Source organism: Chlorocebus sabaeus, chromosome 20 (genome assembly GCF_047675955.1).
Source record: "Chlorocebus sabaeus isolate Y175 chromosome 20, mChlSab1.0.hap1, whole genome shotgun sequence".
Taxonomy (NCBI): domain Eukaryota; kingdom Metazoa; phylum Chordata; class Mammalia; order Primates; family Cercopithecidae; genus Chlorocebus; species Chlorocebus sabaeus.
Window position 1 is genome coordinate 84,165,774 of NC_132923.1, and position 23,029 is coordinate 84,188,802.

A 23,029-nucleotide genomic window follows, 5' to 3' on the forward strand; every position below is an offset into this window, starting at 1 on the left:
TTTTGTATTTTTAATAGAGACAGGGTTTCACCGTGTTGGCCAGACTATTCTCGAACTTCTGGCCTCACATGATCCGCCTGCCTTGGCCTCCCAAAGTGCTGGGATTATAGGTGTGAGCCACCACGCCCGGTAGTATCCTCTTGCCTGTAGCTCAGTTGTATCTCAGGGTTGGGCTGCTATCTGATTCAGCCTCTGAATCTCCAACATTCCCTAGCTTAGTGGCTCAGTGCCCTGTAAGGGTCCAGTAAAGATCCAATTGGTGGTTCACACCTGTAATCCCAGCACTTTGGGAGGCCAAGGTGGGAGGATCGCTCGAGCTCAGGAGTTCAAGACCAACCTGGGCAATAAGAGAGGCCCCATCTCAAAAACAAACAAACAAACAAAAGATCCAATTGGCTGCTGGTACATGGGCTTGTGTCACTTTTATTTCATACTGAACCACTTCTTCCTTTCTGACTGTGCCCACTCTCCTTCGAGATCTGTCTCAACTGCCTTGCAGGCTCAGGACTCGGGTAGACTACCTTGTCCATTCCTGTGTCTTCAGTGCCCGGTTCAGGGTCTGCCCAGAGGGCATGTCAACCCTGTGGCTTAGTCAGGGTAGCCTGACTAAGCTCCTGGCCAGAGGCCTGTCTGCAGCTGAAGCTCTTAGGGCTGGAGTTCAGCTTCTGGAGCTGTTAGGCTGAAGGAGATTCAGGATCCCTGAGGTTAATCAGGAGCAGGGGAGGCCAGATCAGAGTTAGTCGGGGGAAAGGTGAGGCTTCATTACCAGAAGAACCTGATCCAAAGGCTAAATTCAAGAGCTGGGGTAGGGCAGAGACTGGAGTTCAGAGTAGGAACAGATGGGGAGGAGTTGGGGTAAGGGCTGGTCTCCTAGACGTTCACTGCTTCTTTGCTTCACACACTCATTCGTGTAGCTGACATTTGCTGAGGCCTCCTCTATGGCAGATCTGTCCGTGCCCTGGAATTAAAGTCCATAATGGGGAAATGGACACATAGAAAATGACAACTCAGTATGATCGGGGCTATGACACAGAGAAGCTGTGGGAGACCAGAGGAGATCCCAACTCAGCTTGGGAGTCAAAATCAATTTCCTAGAGGAATACTGTCTGAGCTGACACTGGAAGGAGTCAGGGAGGGTTGGGGGGCATTTTCAGATGGGAAGGCTGCCTCAAAGGCCAAAGTGCATGGAAATTTCCCAGTACCTACCTGTGGGCCTCAGATCAGGGCGCTAATCATAGACTGTTCAGTTCTTTGGGCTACACATGTTTGGTCTATCCAGGTCTAATTACCTTCAGACTTCCCCCAGCTATTCCAATAACCCACAAATTGAAGTCTGTTGCAATCAATTGCAACCAGGAGAGGATAACTGCCTCTTAAAATGTGGAGGCATTTCTTGATTTTAAGAGAACAGAATTTTCTGGACGTGCAAAGCCTGCTACCTCCCAGTCACTCTGCTGCCATGGCCTTTCTTCTGGGCCCACACATTAGCTAGGTACTCACCCCAACAGCTGGGTGGGCCATTTACTCCTGGGGTGACCATCTCAGTTACTTCAGCTTTAAAATGAGCTCCATAATGGTGTGGGGAATGCTTACTAAACTGGGTGGCAAGAGAACTGTATTCAAACCACGGAGGCTTCATCGATGGCACTGTGTGAGGTTGGGTAGGGCATTTCTCTCTAGAACTCAGCTTTCCTATCAGTGGAAAAGCAGAAAGGATGCAAAGGGGCTAGGATCTCCCTGCCTCGATGGTCCATGTCTATGTCAAATGCTGGATGTCCTGCTTTTGGCCTGCTTCTTTGAAATAGAGGCCATGTGAAAGAATGGATTCTGGAGACAGAAGATTTAGATATGATTCTGGCTCTGACTGGCTTTGTAAGTCTGGGACAGCCATGAAACCCCCTCTGAGCCCCAGTTTTCTCATTTGGTAAACTGAGGTAATACCTACCTCACAGCATTCTATGAGGCTCCAGTGAGCTAAAAGCAACATAATGATGACGATGACAATGATGATGATGGTGGTAATGAGGGTGATGATCTGTCTCCACGACAGTCAATCTCCTGGAATGAATTACAATTGTGATTGTTGCCAGGAAGTTAGGAACCAGCTGTAGGGTCATAGAGAATGTGAACAAATGTTTGAAAGACTTCCCCATGGCGGAGCAAACATTCCCAGCAAGAGCTATTACTGAGGGGAAAAGAGGAATGAACTCGTGCCAACTAACTACGTCCATTTACTTCTTCCGTTCCTGCAAGGCAGGTGTTCGTGCACCTATACTAGCTGGGTGACCAGTACATAAACCTTTCAGAGCCTCAGTCTCTTCACCTGTAAAATGTAATATTACCAGACTCAAGATTGGTGAAGGCTATAGTGGACATTGATTGCTCTGGGCCACCCAGCATCCAAACACTCCCTATTTGGAGGAATTCCAAGCTATGTGGGAGCTGAAGGAGGCAGCAACTCCTCCTGACCCTTGTGGGCTTGTGACTGGCCAACTCGACGCCCTACATGGGCTCTGAGTCTGGTGGCAGTTAGCAGAGGGGCAAGAACAGTCAGAGATTACTTCAGGTGGCTGCAGTGCGGCTAGAGCCTAGCAGTGCAGTGGTGACCAGCAAGTATCTGTGTGGCTAGAGGCAGAGTCTGTCCTAAATACATACTTACCATGGCAGGACTTTGGTTGTGCCCAGCTACCCTTGATTCTCGTCTAGCTTTGTGGTCTCCCTGTCATTTCAGTGAGACATCCAATAGCCTTCCAGTAAAGTCTCTTTTTGCTTAATTTTGCCAGAGGTGGTTTCTGTTGTTTACAACTGAGAATCCTGACTGGTACAGAGTAAACCCCGTAACATGCCAGACACAATGCCCAGCATATAGTAAGCACTCAAAAAACTATAGACACACACACACACACACACACGTGTGCGCGCGTGTGCACAAAAACAAAAGTTCAGAGAAGTAAAATGATCTGCCTAAGGTCACACAGCAGGTGGTGCTATGGGGCTGGACATGGACATCTTGGTGGTACACTGCATTTAATTAATTAATTAATTTGAGACAAAATCTTACTCTGTTGCCCAGGCTGGAGTGCAGTGGTGTGATCTTGGCTCACCGCAACCTCCGCCTCCTGGGTTCAAGTGATTCTCCTGCCTCAGCCTCCCAGTAGCTGGGACTACAGGCGCCCACCACCACGCCCAGCTTATTTTTGTATTTTTAGAGGAGGCAGGGTTTCATCATGTTGTCCAGGCTGGTCTTGAACTCCTGACCTCAAGTGATGCGCCCGCCTCAGTCGTCCAAAGTGTTGGGATTACAGGCGTGAGCCACCGCTCCCAGCTGGTACACTGCATTTAAATCCCTTCACTTCACTTCACAACACATTGTAGAACACTATTATTAACACATTTGTTGGTAAGTCTCCAAACAACCTGGTGAGGCCGGAAGGGCTGGGATATTCTCTTGAGACAGAGAGGAAGGCACTAGCTTAAGGTAACCCTGTAAATAGTGGCGGCCTAGAATTGTGGTCTCAAGTCCACAGCCCAGGGCCGGTGCTCTGGTCGTATTCACACATGTGAGCTCACACATGCACATGGTGCTACATTTTATGAAGTAGCTCCGTCTGAATACATGGCTACCTGGTGCATTAGCAACCTGGGGTGAGTCAGCAGCTGCCTGTGAGGCCATTAGGGAGGGAACACCATGTACCAGAACTCGCAGAAAGGAGTGCTTCTGCGGCTACCATGTGATCTGGGGTACAGGAAAGTCGGGGGGATGGTGCTTGAGAAGCAGGATGGGAGGGAGGAGGGGACGGGTAGAGCTATCCTAACTTAGGGCCTCCTCTGGTGCCCCTAATGGGCCCACACTTATCTAGGGAGGTTTTGGTTCCTGCAGTGTTGGCAAAGTGGCTTAATTTGACTTAATGGAAGAAAAATGTGTAATGAATATGGATAATGCATACAATGAGGCCCCAAGGAAGGCTGGAGGAAGGGTGATGAGCTGATGATAAGTCTGAATGATAATCAGGCTGTAGCTCCAAGGGTGAGCCCAGGTAGAAGACATCGGGGACAACTGCTCCTCCCTAGGGGACTGGGATCCTCCTGCTGACCTCCGTCCCCACCCTGCCCTGGCCTTCAGAGCTTGACCTCCCACTTGGATAGAGTCAGAGAATGTCAGATTCACAGGATTCTGGCTTCACAGGATTAGAATCAGGCTCAGGATTCCAGAATCACAGACCTTTAGCATCACATATGTTAACAATAGAAAATTTCAGAATTGAACAATCTGACAGTGGAGCCCCTTGGGAAGAAATTTAGGCGATCTTTCCCCAACTTTCATTTAATAACAATAAATAACATCTGTTAAGCACATCGCAACTTCCAAAGTCCTTTCGTATCTGTACAGACATCACATAGGGGTGGGCGGTATCACACCTTCAGCTTAAGTATTGTGCAGAAGATCAAAATGGGCTGGCTGGCGGATTGCTTGAGCCTGGGAGTTCGAGACCAGCCTGGGCAACTTGGCAAAACCTCATCTCTACTAAAAATACAAATATTAGCTAGGCATGCGGGTGTGTGTCTGTAGTCCCAGCTACTCGGGAGGCTGAGGCAGGAGGATCACTTATGCCGGGGAGGTCGAGACTGCAGTGAGCTGTGATTGCACCACAGAACTCCAGACTGGGCACAGAGCAAGAGCCTGTCTTAGAATAAAAATAGCCCAGATGCCTGTAATCCCAGCATTTTGGGAGGCTGAGGCGGGCGGATCACGAGGTCAGGAGATCGAGACCATCCTGGCTAACATGGTGAAACACCGTCTCTACTAAAAATACAAAAAACTAGCCGGGCGTGGTGGCGGGCGCCTGTAGTCCCAGCTACTCGGGAGGCTGAGGCAGGAGAATGGCGTGAACCCAGGAGGTGGAGCTTGCAGTGAGCCAAAATCATGCCACTGCACTCCACCCTGGGAGACACAGCGAGACTCTGTCTCAAAAAAAAAAAAAAAAAAAAAAAAAGAATAAAGATTAAAATAAAAAAAATAAATAAAATGGGCTGGTCTTGCAGGACAAATTCTATTTCCCATATGCCAAGGTTTTCATACCCTTGTCTTCTGTAGTTATGTAAACACATCTATTTGGTGTATGTTCAAATTCTGTGTTGCGTAAATTCTGCACGGTCACGTATAGTTTTTCAGAATGCATTTTGGCATATTGCAATGCTCAAAAACATGACTATCATTGTTGCATCAGCATAATCAGGGCTGGTACATTCTGCGATAGCTTTTTGGCAGGTTTTACCATCCAGCACTATTTTCAGTTCACAAAGGACTTAAACAACATATCCAAGAATAGATTTAAAGTCACTAATGTAAAGACTGAACTTCAAGTTACTTCAAGGGTTAGTCAGCACATGTTCTGATTTTCTTTTTTTCTTTCTTTCTTTTTTTTTTTTAGACAGAGTTTCGCTCTTCTTGTCCAGGCTGGAGTGCAATGGCGCAGTCTCAGCTCACTGCAATCTCCGCCTCCCAGGTTCAAGCTAGTCTCCTGCCTCAGCTTCCCAAGTAGCTGGGATCACAGGCATGCGCCACCATGCCCGGCTAATTTTTGTATATTTAGTAGAGACTGGATTTCACCATGTTGGCCAGGCTGGTCCCAAAATCATGACCTCGGTGATCCACCCATCTCGGCCTCCCAAAGTGTTGGGATTACAGGCGTGAGCCACCGCGCCCAGCCACATGTTCTGATTTTCTCAGAATAAAAAGTTAAACTACCAAAGATACGGAAAGAAGAAAAAAAGGAAACATAAGCTTCGGCGGATAGGAGAGCATAATGAAGGCCACATAGAGGGGTGGTTGCGGGGAGGGCGGAGGTGGTGCTTGGAGGGAACCTGTGCTTGGGATTCTGCCAGTAAAGGGCTGCGAGGGGCCTGGGGCAAATCCCTCACACCTCTGGGTCTCAGTTTTTCCCTATTTCAAATGGGGATAATAATTCCCACCTTGGGGAAAGTTCGGGAGTTGATCAGCCCGGGAGGACATCTGCAGCCACACGACAAAGAGCTAAGAGAGATGGCGAAGGGGGAGGGGTGTGGAACCGCAGGGAGCTGCGAGGGGCTTACGGCTTCCATGGTAACGCACCGCAGCCAGGAGAGAAGGCGGGGTCTGAGAGCCCGGAGCTGGAGGTTTAGAAGATGAAGGTTTCACAATGAAGCTCCCTCCTTCCCGGAGAAAAGTCTCCTTGGAGATAAGGCTGGCTGCACGACAGCAGCCCTCTGGGCTAGACAAGCAGTGATTTTGCCCTGTGCTTGAATAAACAAACCATAACACTTTCCACACTGTATATAACTGTCTATTTAACGTAGCAGTCTTCCTCCAGTAGCCTGAGAATTCCCTGAGGGCAGGAATTATGACTGATTCATTTCTTTGTTCCTAGAGCCCAGGACAAGACCTGGCACACAAAAGATAGTGTGTTGGTTAGGGGACTATGGCTGAAGGTGGGGCTAGAGAGATCTACTCGTCCAGAGCCCTCGGGGCCCTAAGGGGTACTCTCTTTAAAATATAAAGTCTGCGGGGCACTGTGGCTCACACCTGTAATCCCAGCGCTTTGGGAGACCAAAGTGACAGATTACCGGAGGTCAAGAATTCAAGACCAACCTGGCCAACATGGTAAAACCCTATCTTTATTTAAAAAAAAAAAAAAAAAAAAAACAAGCCAGGCATGTTGGCAGGTGCCTGTAATCCCAGCTACTCATGAGGCTGAGGCAGGAGAATCACTTGAACCTGGGAGGTGGAGGTTGCAGTGAGCTGAGATTGAGACATTGCACTCCAGCCTGGGCAACAGAGCGAGACTCTGTCTCAAAATAAAATAAAATAAAATGTCGATATGATAGCATGCGTCCTCTAACTGGATGAGACCCTTCAAGTATTGACATGGTCCCTCAAGGTCAAGTTCAACCCCCACTTCCTCCGTGAAGGCTTCCAGACTGTTTCTTTTCTCCCTCCTTAGAATCTTTGCAACTCTAATGGTCCTTACCCCATATATTGGCATTTGTTTGGGATCTCTCTCTGACTGTTCTCTAGGTGTTTCATGGGTCAAACCTACTCTTCATCTCTAGTAAGTAAGGTCTGAAGGGCGGGTTGCAGGATTTTTTTTGAGACGGAGTCTTGCTCTGTCACTCAGGCTGGAGTGCACTAGCACAATCTCAGATTACTGCAAACTCCTCCTCCTGGGTTCAAGCGATTCTCCTGCCTCAGCCTCCTGGGTAGCTGGGATTACAGGCACCCGCCACCATGCCTGGCTAATTTTTGTATTTTTAGTAGAGATGGGGTTTCACCATTTGGTCAGGCTGGTCTGGAACTCCTGATCTCAGGTTATCCACCCTCCTCGGCCTCCCAAAGTGCTGGGATTATAGCCGTGAGCCACCATGCCTGGCCGTATTCTATTCTAAGGGCTTGTCACAGTGGTGGGCCCACAGTGTGTCTTCAGTCAACTCTCTCGGAGTGGGTCATCTGCTCTGGGTGGCCTTGATCCTATGAGGGATGGAGAAGGTATGCAAGGAGCCCTTCACACCTCTGTGAGTGTCCCACACACGAGACTTCCCAGGTGGGACCCAGGGTTCTGGGACTAAGCAAGGCATGGAGCTCTCCTGGGCTGTGGCCTGCAGCCTGGCTTTGGCTGCCTTGTGCCCTGGCCCCTGAGCCAACAGGCACAGACCAGGAGGAGCAGTGTCACAAGTCAGGCAGTAGAATGGCCTACCCCTGACCGGAGGACAGATGTCTAGGGCCTGAGTCATTTCTTGTGGACACATGAGCCATCACTGTCCTTTAGACTTCTGAAGGATCTGCAACCTAAAGGCCCCCAAAGGCAGAGATCCTGAATGGCAAATTTCACTTCAGCTTACAGAGAACAGGGAGCAAGTGCTCAGAAAAGGTGTTGTTGAGTTCCTTTCCATGCTTGAAACCCTTTCCTGTGGCTCCCTTTTGCCCTCGGGATAAAGACCAAGCCCCTTAATATGGTAAAGGCTTCAGGACTTGGCTTATCTACCCTTCCAGCTTCATCTCTCACCATTCCCACCTTGAATCTAGTGTCTACCCAGACTGAACTACTTATTGTTACCTGAAAGAACCATATGGTCTCTCTTAGCCATGGGTCTTTGTGTATGCTGTTCCTTATCTTGTACCAGAGACCTCCTTTCACCTGTCAGTGAGTCCTTTTTAACCAGTTATTGCTTACTCCAGGAGGCCTTCCCAAAGTCTTTGGCTGGATTAGGGATCTTCTGTAAATGCCTGTAGCCATGAGCTTCTTGAAGATAGGGATCAGGACCTCATTTAGCCAAGATTCTGGCAGAAAATCATTGTCAATCAATATTGAATGGACAAACAAATGTGAACGTCTGAGGAAAAACACCTAGCAGGAGAGTTGTAAAGGGGAGTGGAATGTTCTAACGTTTCTGAGTTCCAAGATTCAACATTCTCTGATTCTGGGCTGAAGAGTCACACTCAGGCTCTCCTTCATCCGGAGCCCACTCTCCAGCTAGCTCCTCCGCCCTGTGCCCTCTGAGTGTTTGTTCTCAGGCAGGCACACACACATGTTCTGAACATAACCGGGAAAGCAATTTACAAGAAATAATTGCCGGTCGATGTGTGCTTGGGAGCAGCGGTGAGCTCAGATTATTTCTGTCTGCACATCAGCCCACCCAGCTTCTTCCCACTGCGGCTGCCCTGGGGGAGGGGCTCCTATTACACAGGGTGGGCAGTTTGTTTCTAATGCAGGACCCAGACTAGCCAACCCCAGTGACAGCCGGCTCTAAGCCTTAATTGAATTCAAAGGAGAGGAGCTATTGGGGGGCAGGGAGGAGCTTTATGAGGCCTAGGATGTGTAGGTCAGCAAAAGCAGCACGCACATTCCCTTTCTCCACCTGTTGGGGAAATTCTACCAGGTCTTCAGGGCCTTGCTCAGTGTGCGGTCTCCCCAGACCTCTCCTGCTCTGAGTCCTCAAAGCTTGTCTTTGTTCTTACAGAGCCTGTTGTGCTCAAAGGGTGGTCTCAGACCAGCATCATCAGCATCACCTGGAACTTGTTAGAAATGCAAATTTTGGGGACTTACTCCTGACCTACTGAGTCAGACACTGGGGTGGGAGGCCAGCATTCTGTGTTTTAACAAGCCCTCCACCTAGCTGATTCTGATGCAGCCTCGGATTTGAGAACCACTGACTTAGGCTGCGGATGACCACTTGAGTGTTTGGAATGCACACAGCATCTCCTGCTTCTGACTGCGAGCAGCCTAAAGGCGAGGGTATTATCAGATTCTTCTCTGAAACCTCCCAGTCTCCCTTGTAAGGCCCAGCACAGAAAGTGTTCAGAGAAACATTGGATTTTTCTGATGAGGACACCAAGGATACCAAGGACAGAGAAGGGATTCGTCCTGTGAAGGGTTGCACAGAGCGTCAGGGACTAAACCTCCCAATATCACCCAGCCCCACCCCACTACATATATACAAGTACCCTAAGCTTGCTTCCTTTCTTTCTCTCTCTCTCTCTCTCTTTCTTTCTTTCTTTCTCTTTCTTTATTTCCTTTCTTTTTTTCTTTCTTTCTTTCTCTCTCTCTCTCTCATGGAGTTTCACTCTGTCATTCAGGCTGGAGTGCAGTGGTGTGATCTCGGCTCACTGCAAGCTCCATCTCCCGGGTTCACACCATTCTCCTGACTCAGCCTCCTGAGTAGCTAGGACTACAGGTGCCCGCCACCAGGCCCGGCTTATTTATTTATTTATTTTTTATTATTTATTTATTTACTTATTTTAGTAGAGACGGGGTTTCACTGTGTTAGCCAGGATGGTCTCGATCTCCTGATCTCATGATCCACCTGCCTCAGCCTCCCAAAGTGCTGGAATTACAGGCATGAGCCACTGCGCCCGGCCAGCTCTTTCTATAACAAGTACCTTGCAGTTCCTGAGCCACACTGGCTCTCTCTCACTGTTGTGAACAAGCTGTATTCTGACCCTAATGTTTTCTGTTCCTGTCTCACCTGGAAACTTTGAGTCATCTTTGATGATTCAGCTTAGACATCATTTCTTCCTCCCTAAAGCCCCATGAAGGGCCACCACTGGGCCTCCTGGCCATTTGTGTGCCTGCCTTGTCCTCCACATGAGCCCCTTGAGGGCGAGAACTGTCTGATTCCTCTTGTTTCTGGCAACCTGCACAGGTCCTAGAATAGAATGGGCACCACTAAGTGTACAGTAAATGGACAAGGGTGCTGGGTTTTGAGTGCTGAAAATAGGCTGGGTGCAGTGGCTCACACCTGTAATCCCAACATGTTCAAGACCAGCCTAGGCAACATAGCAATCACCTGTCTCGATAAAAAAAAATTTTTTAAATTAGCTGGACACAGTGGCACGCACCTGTAGTCACAGCTACTTGGGAGGCTGAGGCAGAAGGATTGCTTGTGTCAGGAGTTTGAGGCTGCAGTGAGCTAGTCTCCACTGCACTCCAGCCTGGGTGACAGAATGAGACTGGCTCAAAAAAAAAAAAAAAAAAAAAAAAAGAAGAGTGCTGAAATAAAAGAGCACACACACACACATACCACCACCACCACCACCACCATCAACAACAACAACAAATGAAGCAAGACCAGAACCAAAATCTCTTGACTTCCAGCCTAGAATACTTCGGTGGGTGACTCACCCTGTCTTGCCACCCCCGCCATGTACCCTTTGGCTTGGCCTCAGGCACAGGTATCTAAGAGTGACTCTTTCACTGTTGCCAAATCCAGCAGCAGGTCATGTCACTGTCTGAAATGTCAAGAGCTGCTTTTGGTGGCTGCTGAGTTGCATCTCCATAGTCCTTGTCATGCATTCCCAAGATGAAGCCTAAAAGCCATTGCCACAGTTAGGAGAGCAGCCAGAAGGGAGGGCTGGCAGTCAGCATCTTGCCCTAAGATTCCTTTGCGATCAGATTAATAATAAAAAATGTTAAAAATAATAATAATAGCTAACACATAGTGCCTTCCATTTGCCAACACTTTTCTATGTACTTGCATGGACTCAGTAATTTAGTCCTTCCCCAAGCTCTATGAGGAAGGTACTACGATGATTCCAGCTTATATAGATGAGAGGACTGAGGCACAGAGGTTAACTAGCAAGTAAGTGACAGGGGCAGGATTTTAACCAGGCATTTGGCTCCAGAGTTTTTCAGTATTACATAGTTTACTGCTATTGTCCATTTGTAATTTAAAAAGTCTTTTAGCAGGATTACTATGTTACCATCCGTTGGTAATTTAAAAAGTCTTTTAGCAGGCCAGGTGTGGTGGCTCACATCTGTAATCCCAGTACTTGGGAGGCCAAGGCAGGCAGATCACTTGAGGCCAGGAGTTCAAGACCAGCCTGGCCAACATGGTGAAACCCCATCTCTACTAAAAATACAAAACTTAGCCAGACAAGGTGGCACACACCTGTAGTCCCCGCTACTTGGGAGGCTGAGGTGGGAGGATCACTTGAACCCAGAAGGTGGAGGTTGCATTGAGCTGAGATCATGCCACTGCACTCTAGCCTGAGTGACAGAGTAACAGAGCAAGACTCGTCTCAAAAAGAAAAAAAGTTTTCTAGTACTTTAACGTTTATGAAGTGAGTTCAAATCCATCACCTCATTGAACACTTGCAATAACCCAGCAAGGGGACCGAGGCTTAGGAAGACAAGGGACTTTATCAAGGCCACACAGTGGCAGAGCCCACCCTCTGGAGCCTGTATTCAGTTTGATAACCATTCATTCATTCATTCATTCATTCTTCTTTTTTGTGATGAGGTCTTGCCCAGGCTGGAGTGCAGTGGCGTGATCATAGCTCATTGCATGGAGTTGTTACTGACCATTTTTCCTAGGAGTCATGTCAAAGTTCTTTGGCCCACAATAGGCCAAGCAGAGCAGTATGGCAGGGTCCACAGCAGGGCTGGGTATCTTTGCTAGGAAAAGCCCTCATTTATCCTGCTAGGCTCTAAAGTCCCTTCCCACTCCCACCTTTCACTGAAGAGACTCCAGAAGGGGATGGTGTGGAGACATTTATTGAATGTTTATGGGACTGGTCCACGTGGGTCAGGGTTGGGTGCAGAGGCTTCCTCAGGGCTGCCTGGAATGTCACTGGTGGTCACTGTGGCCATGAAGCAATGATGGAGGAGGTGTTTGGAGTTCACGACCTGCCCGTCATTGCTCTCCAGCTGCAGGTTCGAGCAGGGGTAACTCTACCGGAGAGGGCTCACTCTTGGCACTTCTGCCGCCATGCCTGTGTTCACACCTTGGCAGTCAGGAGAAACCTCTTCAGGGCCTGGAAAACAGCAAACTGAGGGTGTGGGGCTCTCTTCTTCCCCATCAGGATCACACCCCCCAGCTGACTTCTCTGGTGCTTACCTTGGGCAGTGCATTGTGGTCAGAGCCTTAGAAGCATAATTTGTTTAACATGTATTTATTAACAATACACCACATCATGCACTGACAGCTGTCAGTGTTGCTCAAGAACTTGTAGTTTGGTGGAGGAAACAGACAAGAAACAATCGTTAAGAACTATGAAGACTTGACCTTCACCATAACCCTATGAGGTAGGTACTATTAGAAATCCATTTTATAGATGACAACACAGGATTACCACACAGCTAGTATGGAGAAGAGTGCTGGACATTTTTTAAACATAAGATTATTCTCACTTTGAGAATAGATTCCATGCTTCTCTTTGTCAAGTGTCTTATCTTCTCTCTTCCTCTTAAATCAAAGCTTGAAAGGAAGTCCACTTGGCCTTATTATTCTCTACCTTCCATTCACGACTTGTTCAGCTGCAACTTACTTGGTTCTGCCCCCACTATACACCTTCAAACTAATTGTCACTAAACCCATGGTCACTTCTAAATCCTCATCTCCCTTGACTTATCAGGAACATTTAACATTATTTATTTATTTTAAATTTTACTTTACCAGTTATAGGACTCTGATTCGTTTTTCCTTTTTCTTTTTTTAATCAGGAGCATTTGACACAATTGAACATTTCTATCTTTCTAGATAAAATTGTATCAAGTGTTTAAGCCAAATATTCGAGTCATCTCTCACACCTTCTATCTCAGCCCTTTCACAAAGCCAGGTCCTGCTGGTTCCACCTAATAGTCATCTGCAGTATCCACCCATTTCTCTCCATCCTCAAGGCTACCACCTTAGGTCAGGCTTTCATCTTCTTCTGCCCAGACCCCTGGAACAGCCTCCAGTGGGGGCCCCTCCATCACGTCCTCCATGCTGTAGCCAGAGAGATCTAAAATCTTTCTAAGATCAAGTGATCTTAGAAATCTATGTACTAAGTGATCTATGTACTGTTCTTTCTGAAAGCTTTCAATCTCTTTCCATTACCTGTGCTCCTTGAGATGGCATCTCATTGTGGCTTTAATCTGCACTTCCTTAATGACTAATGAAGTTGAACATATTTTCATGTGCTTATTTGCCACCTATATGCCCTTTTAAAAAAAACTATTTTTAACTTTTTTTTTTTTTTTTTTTTTTGTAGACACAGGGTCTCATTATATTGCCCAGGCTGGTCTTGAACTCCTGGGCTCGGTTTTCTCCTGCCTGGGTTTCCCAAGCTATTCTCCTGCCTTGGTTTCCCAAGTTGCTGGGGTTACAGGCCTGAGCTACTATGCCTGGACATTTTAAAACATAGATTGTTCTCTGTTCCTCTTTAATGAAGTGTCTGTTCAAGTCTTCCGTTCATTTTCTAATGGGATTGTTTGTTTTCTTAATGTTGAATTTAAGGTGTTCTTTATATATTTTGTTTTATTTATTTATTTATTCATTTATTGAGACATATCACTCTGTCATCTAAGCTGGAGTGTAGTGGCATGATCTCACCTCACCACAACATCCATTTCCTGGGTTCAAGCGATTCTCCTGCCTCGGCCTCCTGAGTAGCTGGGATTACAGGCTTGTGCTACAAGACCTGGCTAATTCTTCTTGTATTTTTAGTAGAGACGGGGTTTCATCATGTCAGCCAGGCTGGTCTCGAACTCCTGACCTCAAGTGATCCGCCCACCTGGGCCTCCCAAAGTGCTGGGATTACAGGTGTGAGCCACCACACCCAACCAATCCTTATATATTTTGGATAAAAGTCCTTTGTCAAATATGTGAATATATTCTCCAGTCTGAGGCTTGCCTTTTCATCCTCTTAACAGGATCTTTCACAGCATTAAAATTTTGAACTTTGATGAATACTGGTTTATCTTTTTAAAAATGTACTGTGCTTTTGATGTCTTGTTTAAGAATTCTTAGCATAACCGCAGGTCATGAAGATTTTTCCCTGTTTTCTTCTAAAAGTGTTAGAGTTTTTTGGTTTACATTTAGATCTTTTTTGAGATAAGTTTTGTCAAAGGTGTGGGATCTAGGTAAAGGTTTATTTTTTACTTATGGAAGTTTAGTTGTTTTAACACCATTTATTGAAAAGATTATTCTTCCCCAGTTGAATTGGTTTTGCACCTTTGTCAAAAATCTGTTGGACAACCTTATGACGTCAGTCTACTTCTGGACCATATTTTGATCTATGCATGTGTCCTTCCCTCATCCAATACCACACTAACCTCATTACTGTTTATCATGTTGTTATACAATAAGTCTTAAAATTGGGTAGTGTGATTTCCTCCAACTTTATTATTCTTTTTCAATATTACTTTAGCTATTCTAGTTCCTTTGTCTCTCTATATATAAATTTGAGAATTAGCTTATCTATTAAACGAACAAACAAAAAAAGCTGCCATTTTGGCCAGGCATAGTAGCTCACACCTGTAATCCCTGTACTTTGAAAGGCCAAGGAGAATTGTTTGAGCCCAGGAGTTCAAGACCAGCCTGGACAACATGGCAAGAACCCATCTCTACAAAAATAAAAAATTAACAGGGTGTGGTGGTCCCTCTCCAATTATGGGGGTCTGGGCAGCTGCCAGCCAAGCCTCAGGGGAACCCCAGGGGCTTCCAGAAGTTACAAGACCTTGGCTCAAGTCCTCATTCTGGTATTAAACATTGTGCTACTTTGTGCCAAACCCTTCTCTTCTCTGGATCTCAGTTACTACTTCATAAAATGGAGTAGAAAATATGACTGGCCTAATTTTCTGTTTATTTTTCTGTGAATTCTTTTCCATTGAGCTCCTTGGGAGGCTGAGATGGGAGGGTCACTTAAGCCCAGGAAGTTGAGGCTAGATTATGCCGCTGCACTCCAGCCTGGGTAACAGAGCAAAGCCCTGTCTCAAAAAAAAGGGCGGGTTGCAATTTTTATGTTTACTATGTTGAGTTTTGCAATTCATGAACATAGTGTATCTCTCCATTTTAGGTCTTCTTTGATTTCCTTCATCAGCATTTTGTAGTTTTTTGTTTGGTTGGTTATTTTTAGAGACAGGGGTCTCTGTCTGTTGCTCAGGTTGGAGTACAGTGACATGATCATAGCTTACAAGTGAGCCTTGAACTCTTGGGCTCAAGGGATCCTCCCACCTCAGCCACATGCCATCATGCCTAGCTAAGCATTTTGTAGCTTTCTCTTTTTTTGAGACAGAGTCTTGCTCTGTCACCCAGACTGGAGTGCAGTGGTGTGATCTTGGCTCACTGCAGCCTCCGCCTCCTGGGCTCAAGCGACCCTCCCATCTCACCTTCCAGTAGCTGGGACTACAGGCACACGCCACCATGACCTGCTTTTTTTTTTTTTTTTTTTTTTTTTTTTGTAGAGACAGGAGTCTCATCATGTTGCCCAGAATGGTCTCAAACTCCTGGGCTCAAGTGATCCTCCAGTCTTGGCCTCCCAAAGTGCTGGGATATTGTAGTTTTTAACATACAGACCCTGCACATGTTTTGTTAAATTTTACCTAAGTATTTCATTTATTTTGGAGTAACTGTAAATGGTATTATTGTGTTTTTAGTTTGGGTTTCTAATTTTTTGTTAGTAGTATATATAAATACAATTGATGCTTGGTTTTGACTTTACTGTAACCTTGCTAAACACACTTAGTTCTTTTTTTTTTTGATATGGAGTCTCGCTCTGTCGCCCAGGCTGGAGTGCAGTGGCACAATCTCCACTTACGGCAAGCTCCGCCTCCGGGGTTCATGCCGTTCTCCTGCCTCAGCCTCCCGAGTAGCTGGGATTACAGGCACCCGCCACCACACCCGGCTAATTTTGTTGTATTTTTAGTAGATATGGGGTTTCACCATGTTAGCCAGGATGGTCTTGATCTACTGACCTCATGATCTGCCCACCTCGGCCTCCCAAAGTGCTGGGATTACAGGCGTGAGCCACTGTGCCCGGCCCAAACACACCTACTTCTAACAGGTTATTTTGTGCATGTTTTATAGACACCTTGGGATTCTTTGTTAAGCTTTCATTTTAAGGCATTCCAACTGGTACAGGGATTTACTTCAACCTTCTCTTCAATACAAGAATCCCCTTAGCTGAATCCCATATTTAGCCTTTTCCTGATTACCTTCCATGGATAGAGGTGCTTTTTTAAAAAACAAGACAAAACAAACCCAAGGTTTACAAATTTGTGAGTGAAATACGGCCAAGAGTGATGGAGTTGCTCTCTGCAGTGTTTCAGGTATACTCTAAATAAGTTCTACCTTTATTGACTCAACATCCGTCTCCCTGTGGCTTTCCCCACTGATTTCAGCTCTGTTCTCTCGATCCTCATAAAAATGTCTGATCCTCTTGTCCCAGAACAACCTTGCAGAGATCTGAGGCCCTAGGCTGTGAGCCCGGAGTCGCCTCTGTTCAAGGCCAACTATCCCCAACTCTTTACCTAATCCTCACATGACCTGGTTCCCAGATCTGAGGTAGTCACCTGCCTCTGATCACCTGATTGGTCAAAGTCCATCTCAAATTATGGGGCTCTGAGCAGCTGGCCAGCCAGGGCTCTGGGGAATCCCCTGGGCTTCCAGGAGTTACAAGACCTTGGCTCAAGTCCTCATTCTGGTATTAAATCATTGTGCTACTTTGTGCCAAACCCTTCACCTCTCTGGATCTGTTACTACTTCATAAAATGGTGTAGAAAATACAACTGGCCTAATTTTTCTACTTCTTTCCCTTTGAACTCCAAGTTCTGAAGGATTCTGTCTACATAATAGACTGCATTTATTAAGTACTAATTTTTTCCATTCTGTATTAATCAAAGAGCTCTGATCAGCAGGAGAGCACCTATGTTAATTACCCCCTGGAACTGATATAACTCTAGCTCAAAGAGAAGAAAATTGGTCCCCATAAAACCTTTGCAATGTTGTAGCCAGGTGAATTGCTTGAACCTGGGAGCCAGAGGTTGCAGTGAGCCAAGATGGCGCCATTGCACTCCAGCCTGGGCAAGAGGGCAAGACTCCGTCTCAAAAAAAAAAAAAAAAATTGTTTGGCCAGGCGCGGTGGCTCACACCTGTAAATCCCAGCACTTTGGGAGGCCAAGGCAGGTGGATCATGAGGTTAGGAGTTCAAGACCAGCCTCTGGCCAAGATGGTGAAACCCCATCTCTGCTAAAAATACAAATATTAGCCGGGAGTGGTGGCAGGTGCCTTTAATCCCAGCTACTCGGGAGGCTGAGGCAGAGAACTGCCTGAACCCAGGAGGTGGAGGTTGCAGTGAGCCGAGATCGCGCCACTGTGCTTCAGCCTGGGCGACAGAGCGAGACTCTGTCTAAAAAAAACAAAAAAACAAAAAAACAAAAAAAACCCTTTGCCATATTGGAGATTGCTCAAGAATCCCCACTGCTATGTTTGGGGACCCTCAGGAAATTGAAAACCAAAGTTGAGAACCTACAGAATAGACGATAAAAAGTTATTTCTGAGATGTGATGGCTGCTGAGTTCTATCCAACTGAAAGTTAAAATAGATCATCACTCCTTTGCTTCCAGACCTTCTACTCTGTTAATGTGACCTGAGGTTCCACTCACTTTTTTTTTTTTTTTTTTTTAGCAATTACATCACATTTTTGGCTTATGCGGGAAGCTATTTAAAAAAAAAAAAAAAAGGTTAGGCCAGGTGTAGTGGCTCACACCTATAATTCCAGCACTTTGGGAGGCTGAGACGGGTGGATCACCTGGGGTCAGGAGTTCGAGACCAGCCTGGCTAACATGGTGAAACCCCGTTTCTATTAAAAATACAAAAATTAGCCAGGTGTGGTGGCAGGTGCCTGTAGTCCCAGCTACATGAGAGGCTGAGGCAGGAGAATTGCTTGAACCTGGGAGGTGAAGGTTGCAGTGAGCCAAGATCACACCACTGTACTCCAGCCTGGGTAACAGAGGGAGATTCCATCTCAAAAAAAAAAAAGGTTTTTTAAAAAAGAAAATGGTATGTTTGAGATTACTAACATGTAAAAATTGAAGCACCTAATAATAATTAAAATGAGAACCACTAATTGGTAAAAAGCCTGCTATGTATTTGAGACTAAATACCAGTGAGCACCATTTCTAGTTTTTGCAACAACTTTCTTAGTAGGAATGATGGTACACATTTTAGAGTAAATTGAGGTCGAGAGAAAAACGACTTGCTTAAGGCCACACACTGAGAGCAGCAAGGCCAAGATTAGAGCCAGGTTTTCTGGCATCTCTGCTCAGCGCTGTGCCTTCTCTCCTTTCTCCAAGGACTTCTGTGGCCAGTCCCCCATTACCTGGGGTTCTCAACCCTGAACATGGGCCTAGCCTGTGGTGACCAGCTTGGAAAGGAGTTCTCAGGTTCTCCCCCTGTTTGGAGATGAGTCAAAACAAACTCATCACTGACTGAGGCACGTTTGGTTCCTTGGTGTTACCTCTCAAGTATGGTTAATTAAAAAGCAGTGGGCTGTGAGGTGACGTGACTGAGCCTTCTGTGGAAGGTGGGAGGGGCTGATGAAAGTCATTCTGCAGTATAGGGACAGCTGCTGCAGGGAAAGGTCTCTGGCTGGGAGGCAAAGGCTTGGCCACCAATTGGCTGGGTGACCTTAGGCACATAACTGCCTCTCTCTGGGCCTCAGCTGCCCCATCTATACAGTGAGAGCATCAGACTTTATTTTTAGGAGCCTTTGAGTTCTAGTTGATGAGAATGGCTGACTAACGACCTCTTCACCGACACCTTTCAGAAGAGGATAAGAATTGTACTCTTTAATTTTCCCCCAATGTTTTAGTATCTTATTAAAGGTACCTAGATATCACCTGTACACTAACCTCACTGACCTCATCTGCAAAATGGGAGTTGATAATAATCACCAGGCAGAGTAGTTGAGCAGGTTGAAGGGGAAGATGTGTTTGAAGTCCTTAGCACAGTGCCCAGCTCAACAGTAGGAACTCAGGCACTTTTCTGATCTAGCCAGTTCCTCACAAAGTACCAGAATAAGAAAGTTATGGTCTTCATGGCCATCCCAAGTTTGGGGATGGGATGGGTGTGGGGGTGATGGGACAGAGTACAGAATGCCTGGGCAGGGAAAGAAGCCTATTTCAGAAACTGCTTTTCCATTTACACTCTGCTCTTGCCAAGGCACTCCCCACCCCACCCCTGCCTCCACACTCAGAGATAAGGACCCCAAGGGACAGTGCAGTGATCATAGGCTTTAGAGTCTGGGAGATCTGGGTTGACATTGCCGTGACACATGCTCACTGGCTGTGTGGACTTAGTTCATCTCCCTTGGCTGAGCCTTGGTTTCCTCTGCTATAAAATGGGGGTAAAGGCCTCTCTCCATGTCCTATTGAAGCACAAAAGAGCAAACAGAAATGAAAGTCTGTCAACAGTAAAGCTCTGATGAATGTAAGATAGTGGGCCTATAACCATCTCAGATGCAGAAGGAGGCTCCTGGGTTGCTGCTCTGGGTGCAGAGGGAAGGAGAGGACAACACTTAATGAAGAAGAAGGGGAGGAACTAAGAGCTGAGTTTGAGCAAAAGGCAGAGAGAGCCTAAAGCTGTTATTTAGTAAAAGGTCAGGCAATGCACTTTTCTTCTTAAAAATAAGCAGCAAAAAGCAAGAGGACATGCTGTCTCAAATCCTCGTGACTGAATATCCAGCTGGTGGCTGAGCAGTGAAAAGCAGGAGGATGGTTTCCATTCACAGGGCCGAGGGATGAACTGTACTCCCCTTGAGCCAGAAAAGTAGGACCTAGGGGATGGGTAGGGTGGGGTGAGCCTAGGAGCACAGAGCACAAGCCAGAACATCCCACAGTCCTGCTCTAGGAGGATGAAAAGAGCAGGACTTTGGAGGCAGAAAGACATGTTTGATTTCCAGCTCCACAATCACAAGCTGTGTGTGACCCCTTGTGCAAATTATCTAAGCTCTCTGAGACCTGATTTTTGCATCTATAAAATGGGTTATAATGAGACCTACCTCACTGGGATAGCTGGAAAGATTAGAGGAGATGGTGCGTGTGAAATTTCAAACAGTGTCTGGCACATTGTAGGGATGACCTTTTCACAGCAACAGGGATAAGGAGAGGAAGGAGGGTGAAGGGGAGAGTTGGCTCTGTCACTCATTTGGTGACTTTGGATCTCAGTTTCCTCATCTGTAAAATGAAAGTAATAACATGATCTATACCCTACCCAGTTACCATAAAGAGCAAATAATATGGTACATTTACAGCTAGTTCATTCCTTTTACCTATAGTATCACTATTTCATTATTCTATTATACCACAGTTTATGATCCATTCCTCTACCTATGGACATTTAGTTTCCAATGTGACAGGTTCTTAAGATGTCTGTCCTCTTCTAATGCAACTATTTCTTTAAGGCAGCTAATTAGAAGTAGAATTACTGAGTAACAGGGTATATATATAAAACTAACAATTATATAATGTTGATAATAACATATAGATAATTAATTATATAATAATGAAATATATAATTATATATAAATATATAATATATAATTATATGTGATATATTAGATATATTATTTAAATAGATAGTACCAAAATTCTCTACAAAGTGGTTGTACCAATGTATACTCTTACCAGTAGTATATGAGAGCATCTGCTTCCCCCACCCCAACCTTCCAAACTTCTCACTTTTAATATGATACATTTTTGGGCTTTTGCCAATGTAATTTTTTTTTTTAATAAAGATGTTTCTTCTTTTTTTTTTTTTTGAGACAGGGTCTTGATCTGTCGCCCAGGCTAGAGTGCAGTGGCCGATCTTGGCTCACTGCAACCTCCACCTTCTGGGCTCAAGCAATCCGTCCACTTCAGCTCCCCAAGTAGCTGGATCTACAGGTGTACGCCACTACGCATGGCTAATTTTTGTATTTTTTGTAGAGACGGGTTTTACCATGTTGGCTAGGCTGGTCTCGAACTCCTGACCTCAAGTGATCTGCCCGCCTCCACCTCCCTAAGTGCTGAGATTATAGGTGTGAGTCACAGTGCCTGGCCTGGATGTATCATTTTTGAATTGCATTCCCCTGATTATTAGTAATGTTGAGCATCTTTTCATGTGCATTGGGCATTTGTATTTCTTTTTTAACAAAGTAAATTTTTCTCATCTTTTAAGGTGTACTTGTATCAATCCTGCCTTGTTTTATATACAGTTGATTCTCATTATTCATGGTAGTTATGTTCTATAAAGTCACAGCAAACACTAAATTAACAAATACTGAATTATTGCTCCTGGGGGAAATACAAGGTTAGGTTCCTGTGAGCCTCTGGTCACATTTTTGTCAACTGATCAATATGTAACTTTGTTTTTCTATGTGTGTTTCTGTTTCAAGTGACCTTATTTAATATGTTATTGATTCATTAACATTGAACTCATGGCCAACAGCACTATAACCTAAAATTCATGTCTCTAAAACATCAAAAACAGGCTGGGCATAGTGGCTCACACCTGTGAGCACCTTGGGAGGCCAAGGCGGGCAGATCACCTGAGTTCAGGAATGCAAGACCAGCCTGGCCAACATAGTGAAACTCTGTCTCTACTAAAAATACAATAAAAATTAACTGGACATGGTTGTGGGTGCCTGTAGTCCCAGCTACTTGGGAGGCGGAGGCAGGAGAATTGCTTGAACTCGGGAGACAGAGGTTGCAGTGAGCTGAGATCGCACCACTGTACTCCAACCCGGGTGACAGATCAAGACTCCATCTCAAAAAATAAAAATAAAAATAAACCAAAACAAAACAGTGAAATCACCAATTAAAAATAAGAAAAACGCAAAAATCATGGCACTAAATAGACTGAGAAAAGGACACTTGCTTATACCATGAGAGTTGCAAAGAGAAGGCAGAGCATACCTTATTCAATATCACCTAAGATACATGTGTAAATCAAATTTTTTGCTACTCTGTGCGTGCACACATTTACAAATGACCTCAGAATTGCCTTGAGTATTGATGTTGACGTTACAAGTAAATTTTAGCAAGTAGGCAAATTTGCAAATACAGAATTGGAGAATAATGAGGACTAATTGTGTATGTGTGTGCGTGCGCGTGTGTGTGTGCATGCGTAGATATTTAATGTAATATAATATCTTTGCAGTCCATCACTTTTTTTTAACTGCACATACAGTGTCATATTATTTGTACTTGATGTAGGGACATTTGCCAATCTTTTCCTTTATTTTTTAGAAAATTATACATTTTATACAAATTCCTATATTTTAATTAGTCTGTTTCTGGACTCTTTCTAGTCTAGGTTTTTCAACTTTAGTACTCTATTCTCTACTCTAGAGTTTCTCAACTGGTACTATTGACATTTTGGGCCAGATAATTCTTTGTTGCAAGGTACTGTCCTCTTTACTACAGGCTGTTAAACAGCATCCCTGGCCTCTGCCAATAGATATCAATGGTATCCCTTCCCCGATTGTGACAACCAAAAATGTTTACAGACATTGCCAATTGTCCTGAGGGAGCAAATTTGTACTCAGTTTAAAACCACTGCATTGCCCAATTCTATTTGTCAATTTCTGTGCCAATATCACAAAACTTATATTTTTAAACAGAAATCCTGTATTTTTAAAAATATCCCACTGCCTGATAGAGCAAATCCCTCCTCTTCTTTGTTTTCCAAAATTGTGTTGTTCACTGTTCCACCTGTATGCCTCTAGATTAACTTTAGAATTAATTTGACAAATTTC

At 45.3% G+C, this 23,029-nt stretch overlaps 1 protein-coding gene across 3 annotated transcripts in view; it reads right to left on the reverse strand.

Moving 5' to 3' along the window:
* Nucleotides 1–316: 316 nt before the first annotated feature.
* Nucleotides 317–23,029, reverse strand: part of SHISAL2A (shisa like 2A) — a 33,989-nt gene continuing 11,276 nt past the window's right edge. The window contains exons 3-5 of one of the 3 annotated variants that reach the window (XM_073008123.1): nucleotides 10,000–10,179; nucleotides 1,946–2,105; nucleotides 317–1,038 (exon numbers count right to left, since the gene is read on the reverse strand). In XM_073008123.1, coding sequence (XP_072864224.1) covers nucleotides 10,040–10,179 — 140 coding nt within the window. In that variant the 3' untranslated portion in view covers nucleotides 317–1,038; nucleotides 1,946–2,105; nucleotides 10,000–10,039. Of the gene's footprint in view, nucleotides 1,039–1,945; nucleotides 2,106–9,999; nucleotides 10,180–11,795; nucleotides 12,287–20,293; nucleotides 20,469–23,029 lie in introns of those variants that run through there. The other 2 variants (XM_038000030.2, XM_007978738.3) reach the window with 2 other exon arrangements.